Source organism: Pediculus humanus, genomic scaffold (genome assembly GCF_000006295.1).
Source record: "Pediculus humanus corporis 1103172107426 genomic scaffold, whole genome shotgun sequence".
NCBI classification, from domain to species: Eukaryota; Metazoa; Arthropoda; class Insecta; order Psocodea; family Pediculidae; genus Pediculus; species Pediculus humanus.
The window spans coordinates 21,425-27,775 of record NW_002987049.1 but is presented as its reverse complement, the minus strand read 5'-3'; the positions used below and the strand labels follow the sequence as shown (position 1 = coordinate 27,775).

The window sequence follows — 6,351 nt, the reverse complement described above, 5'->3', positions numbered from 1 at the left end:
AAAACGTAAATTAATAATTTTTCTTATATATATTTTATTTTTAAATAAGGGAATAATAGAAATTTAAATTAAATCCTTTTTTTTTTATCGTAATAAGGTCGTTTCGGCCTTTAATTACAAAAAAATAATTTTTAAAAGTGTAAATATTATTATTAATTAATTATTTTTATTAAATTAATCTTTTAAACTTTGCTCTCATATTTACATCATTTATAATTAATTTTCTTTGTTTAATTTTTTAATTTTTTAAAAACAATTTTCCTTACAGTACCTGTTACTTTTTTTTTAGGTATCATTTTCACAATGTTTATTTTATAAAATTTTTTGGAATTGAAAAATGAAACTTTTACATGTTGAATTACCATAAATCAACAAGACTATATTTTTCTTTCTTTTTTTATTATCATTATTATTATTGAATTTAAAAAATAATTAATGAGATGAAATATTCATATATTATTACTATTTTTTTTTTTTTTTTTACTTTAAGTAATTATTTGTCTGTTTTTCAATTTTGTGAAGTAGTGATTGATTGAAATTTGTATTAAAAACATCACAATGTTTGTTGTAAAAAATATTTTTAAGAAACTTTTTTTATTTTTTTTATTAAAACTTGCCAATTGTGATATTCTTGTTTATAATTTAAACACTAGTGAAGTTGAAATTGAGTTCAAAGATGTACCATCTAAATTTGGTGATGCTGTTCCTCCAGAAGGAATAACTGTAAGAATTTATAATTGATTTTTTTCAAATAACACTAGAACTACTTGGAAAAATTATTTTAATATCGTAATTTAATTTTTCGTTAAAAATATTCTCCATTAATTTTTATATTTTCTTACCATTTATTTTATCTCATATTAAAATACTTTATAATAAATTTTTTTTGTATAACACCACTATAGTATTTTAATTTACTGAATTTAATTTTAAGAAATTAATGTTTATGAATTTTCATCGACATGAACTCGGAGGCGGAAAAACATTATTATGTGATTTTAATATTCGTTTTTTCGTTCTTCAATTATAATTTGTAAAATATAACTTTTTTAATGATTACTTTAAAAAATATCAATAACTATATTAAGTTTTTAACTTATATTTATTTTTAAATTTTATCTATATTGATATTAATATATACAATTGCTATAAGTTTTTTCATGATAAATTTTAATGACGAAACTTATTTAAAATTTTGATGGCATAAATAAAAATGAAATTTTTAAGATTTTTAATTCGGCATCTTGAACAGTTTGCTTCTTTTTTTTTTTTTAATCTTCACTGAAAGTTTTCCTAATGGCAAATTATTATTTAAATGAATTAATGAAATTAACTTTCATACTTTTTATTGAAAAGTTTCTTTTATCTGAGTAGTTCTAGCTCTCATTGTGATGTTAAGAATTTTTTTTTTTTTTTTTTTTTTTCCTCAGGTTTTGGATTCAATGTAATTTTTTTCATTATTATTGTTGCTTCTTTTTTTTTTTTTTGTCATGGAAAAAAAAAAAAAAAAAAAATCAATATATTTTTTTTTGATTTTAACATTTTAGTATAAACATTGTAGGGTTTTACAGTTTATTCAAATCCTCCAGATGCATGCGAATACATTGAAAAACCTCCTAATTTGCCAAATTACAATGGAAAATGGATAGTTCTTATCAGGAGGTATGGATGTGAATTTGAGATCAAAGTAAGAAACGCCCAGATTGCAGGATATGATGCTGCTATTGTACATAATGTTAATTCTAGTGTATTAAGTAAGTTATTATTATTATTATTTTTGTTATCATTAAAAATAAATTAAATTTTTAATTTTAAAAAACAAAAATAATTTAATTTGAACTAATAAAAAAATTGACAAAATTTAAAACTAATTAAGTTGAAAAAATTATTAATTTTTTTATTATCATTATTTAAAAAATTTTTATATTATTAGAAAGAGAGAGAGAGAGAGAGGGGGAGGGGGAAATTACGTGATTACAATTAATATATTAGTGACGGGGAATGAATTATTAATATTTTTTTTTTTTTTTTGTTTTTATTTATTACAGAACCTATGGCCGCTGATAATCCAAATATGATTCGAATACCTTCAATATTTATAAGTTCGGATGCTGGACTCTTAATTAAAATGAATTATTTATATGACAATGGATATTACATTTTAATAACTGATGATATTCCATTCAATTTCACTTCTCAGCTTTTAATTATTTTTTCTGTACTCATAGGTTTTTGTTTTTTCGTCATTTTATTTTTTCTTGTAAGTACTGCCCTCCCCCCTTTTTTTTTTTTGACTTTACATTCATGTTAATGTCTTAATGTGATTTTATATATATATTTTTTTTTTTAAATTGCAGATTGTTAAATATTTTAAAGATCGAAGACGACAAAGAAGATATTGTTTACCAAAATCAAGTTTAAAAAAGATAACAGTTCATAAATTTAAAAAAAATGATCCTTACGAAATTTGTGCCATTTGCCTTGAAGAATACGTTGAAAATGATAAACTTCGAGTTTTGCCTTGTTCTCACGGTTTGTCCATAACAATAATAATAATAATCATCACACTCGGATTAAAAAAAACCGAATGAATTTTTTGTTATTTCAGCTTATCATTCAAAATGTATTGATCCGTGGTTAACTAAAAAAAGAAGAGTTTGTCCCGTTTGCAAAAGAAAAGTATTCGCAAGCGGAGAAACGGTTGCTGATTTTGATTCGGAAACGGAAGATGAAACAACTCCGTTAGTCAGAAATACCGGAAACGGAACAACAAATGCAGGAACTTTTGCACGTTTCGCCGTAAATTTTTTCACATCAGTAATAAATAGTATAATTGAGTTTAATTTAAGCAGACTTTTCTTTTTTTTTTTATATATATATTTATATATTTGAAAAATAATTTAGAATTTTTTCAAAAGCGGGTGACAAAGTCTGCTTTTGTTTTTTTTTTCTTTCTCTCTCTCTCTCTCTCTCTAGAATATCAATGGAAGATGTTGTTTGTTTATTTGATAAATGTTTTTATTTTTATCTGTACGAAAAATTTAAAATTCTTTTAATATTATCAGTTTAAAAATTTACATTTTTTTGTATTTTTTTTTTAAAGGAAAATCCATTAAGAAGATGGTCTTCTTCAGATACGGGTTCAGATTTTGGTTCGATTTCAACTGTTCCCAGCAGCAGAACGGATTCCCTACCTTCTTTAGCAGATGCATCTCGTCAAACGCGACGAACGGGTAGGATATTTCATTTTTTTTTTTTTCATTTGAAAACAATGAAAAATTGATTGAAATTTAAAATTTAAAATTTTTTTCAGAAGTCGAAGTGAGAAATATACCCAATGAATATTCAATAAATAGTGAAAATCGGGAAAATACAGTGTTAAATCCTGGAAGAAGGGAACGTTATCGTTCCGGTTCCGGAGGTTTCGGAGAAAGATGTTGAAATATTTATTTATTTATTTTTTTTTACCTTCGTTGACAGAAGCATGATTGATTGTTGTTAAATAAATAAAGAAGGAAAAAGTTTAAAAATTATTAAGTAAAAAACTTGCTTGAAGCTGCTGAGAAAAAAATGATTTGAAAGAAGAATAATTATCTGAGCATTGCAGTAATAGCTTTTAATATTATTATTATTGTTATTGTTATCATTATGATTACATCCGAGCCGAAATCACAAGAAAAAAATTTTTTTTTTTTTTTTATTATCTTTTTTATAAATTATTTAAATCATTCTTTAGATCATATTTTTATTTAAATGGCTTTATTGTAAATTATTATTATTAACAAAAATAATTTTTTTTTTTTTTTTTAAATTAACATATGTAATAAATCTATCTATAATTTATCTTAAGAAAAGTTTTATTATTAATGTTTAAATACACATTTACTATATATTTTTTTAAATATGTAATTTCCTTTTATTTTTTTATACCAATAATGGTAATTATTATTATTGTACGGTTGGACTATAATTTAAATTTTAGTAAAGGAAAGTACTGATGAACATTCAATCCGGCATCTTCTTGTTTGCAAAATTGAATTTTAATTTGTTCGCACTTTCTATGCTGTGTCGATGTATTAAAATCGTCATATGAATGACCTCCTAAGCTTATACTTAGCACAGCACCAAGTACCAAAGGTACCCAAGCTATCCCTCGGATTGAATCTATTTTAATATATTAAAAAAAAAAAAAAAATTTGCACAAATTTTTTCCTACATGTTTGTTAGGTTAGGTTATAACTTTAATTGGCGACGTCGCGTTCCCATATCATAAACTACTACTTATCATTATTATTATTATAAAAATTTATTATATATAATTATTATTTAATATTATTATTAGTAATATGAAATTCTTATTGATAATTTTTATTTAATTGTGAACCCCAAAAATTCTAAATTAATAATAATAATAATAATCTAAAGTCCCCTATTTTGTAAATCTTTAACTTTATAAATTCGAACGAGCCAATGTTCAGTAGTATAAGCTTCTTCCAATACATCTAATTCAAAATCTTTATTTCCGATCTCGGCTGATCTTACTCTGTCGTAACCTTGAGGCTTTCCTAAAAAAAATTTAAATTTTGAATTTACTACTTTATTCTTCCATTTTTTGTCAATTTAACATTAAATCGACTTTTTATGATTTCTTACCTCCTTCTGTAAAAACTTGACCGAATTTATAATAACACATTTTGTACATTAAACAATTTAATAATGTCGGCGATCCTTCTTTGTCGATTCTAAACTCTCCGGATTGAGAATAATAATCGGCTTCCCGAATGTGACTTCCTCTGTCCGTTGAACCCCCGATTCGAACCATCCACAAAAATTTATTTATATCTAAATAATAATAAATTACATCAAGTTAACAACTATTTTTAGTATATGAAAATATTTTGTAAGAAGAAATCTCAAAATAAAAGAATCAAGCGTTCATTTTTGTGGAATCGGATAAAACCTTGAGATGGATGCTAAATAACTTTGGATAATACTTAGGATACAAGTAATAACAATAAGAAAAACAATCACCATCAGAAGAATATCCTGTTAAACCACCGAAAATAACGAGTACATAATCCACGTCCAATTCCTTCATTATTTCATAAGCTTTTTCTTCAGAAGATGCCATGGCTTGACCTACTCTTGAAATATGCGTATTGTTCCAAGTGTTATTATCAACTAAAATTGTTCTGTTGGCCATGGCAGTAATTTGATATCCATAATCCCACCAAGACATAACTCGAGCATCCTAAAAAAAACCAGAAAGTACCACATACAAAATTATAACTTGGCAATTTTTTTAAGTTATTTGATAATTTATTTCAGAAAATCTTACGAACTTCTGGAGTGTTCATCCTTAGCCAATAATACGCCTCTCTGAAATCATCAAAAATTATTCTGGAACCATCATGAGATCTGGCAGAAAGAACAATACTTGGACTGCTGTAGGCTTCTGAAGTAACCCAAGTGCAATGCAAAGTATAAGAAATAAGAAGAAATGACATAATTCCGACAAAAGCTGTTGCAACCTAATTAAATGTAATTATAATTAAAATCGTAAGTATTTTTAACATTCATTCTTTTTTTTAAAGAATATTCATTGTTGTACCTGACTTTTCATAACGAAATTATTTTCCATTTTTTTACTTTTTTTTTCGGTTGCTTTGGAAGGATCTATTTGTTTCATGTATATTGTAAGCATAGAGGAAACTGCAATACCTGAGAGAATGCACATGACAGGTGCTAAAACCAACATTAAACGGACCATCACACCCTGTAAATTTAAAAAATATGTGAATAACTGAAAAATTTTTTAATCACTTTTTATAAATATAAAAAAAAAGGGTAATACTAACGGCAAAATAAATACTCGTTACTCCATACAAAATGAGAAATATATTTGCGTCGGTTAGTTTTGAAAAGCAAAAATATAAACCGGCAGGAAATAAAAAGACAAGAATTTGGAGATCAAAATAAAAAGAGCTCCACGATGTGGGTTGATGCTCAGATACGGATGCTATTATAGGAATGTGATTTTTTGCATAACTTGGATCCAACAATGAATAAAATCTACCAGTCCACGGAGATATTTTACCTTCAATAAAACATACGCAACTATAATTTGTACTTAACTATAATTTTAAAATAATATTTAAAAAAAAAATTACCCGTTAATGTTGCGATCAAGGAAATAATTACAGTTCCGCCAATGATAAAAACAGCAACTGTTTGAAATAGAATTTTAAAATCATCTTCGGAAAGTTTGCTTCGAAGATAATCAGTGAAAGCATGGATTTGACAAAGTCCAAACACAAGAAGAGCTAACATATGTTCTGAACTTGAACAGGT

The 6,351-nt window shown here is 25.1% G+C and overlaps 2 protein-coding genes across 2 annotated transcripts in view; one reads left to right on the top strand and one right to left on the bottom strand.

Annotated features, from left to right (window-relative positions):
- Positions 1-558: 558 nt before the first annotated feature.
- Positions 559-3,283, top strand: Phum_PHUM075130 (sperizin, RING finger protein, putative; the record flags this gene model as incomplete). Its single annotated transcript, XM_002423576.1, has 8 exons — positions 559-723; positions 935-1,007; positions 1,431-1,444; positions 1,562-1,754; positions 2,049-2,260; positions 2,358-2,532; positions 2,609-2,791; positions 3,135-3,283. The coding sequence occupies 8 exons, from the start codon at positions 559-561 to the stop codon at positions 3,281-3,283; spliced, it is 1,164 nt and encodes a 387-aa protein (XP_002423621.1).
- A 1,136-nt stretch (positions 3,284-4,419) lies between these two features.
- The window catches only part of Phum_PHUM075020 (Dolichyl-diphosphooligosaccharide--protein glycosyltransferase subunit STT3A, putative), a gene marked incomplete at both ends in the record, with an annotated part of 3,091 nt that continues 1,159 nt past the window's right edge, over positions 4,420-6,351 (bottom strand). Inside the window, 7 exons of the mRNA XM_002423575.1 lie at positions 4,420-4,565; positions 4,654-4,842; positions 5,032-5,251; positions 5,343-5,531; positions 5,612-5,776; positions 5,859-6,097; positions 6,171-6,340. Coding sequence (XP_002423620.1) covers positions 4,420-4,565; positions 4,654-4,842; positions 5,032-5,251; positions 5,343-5,531; positions 5,612-5,776; positions 5,859-6,097; positions 6,171-6,340 — 1,318 coding nt within the window. The remainder of the gene's footprint in view (positions 4,566-4,653; positions 4,843-5,031; positions 5,252-5,342; positions 5,532-5,611; positions 5,777-5,858; positions 6,098-6,170; positions 6,341-6,351) is intronic.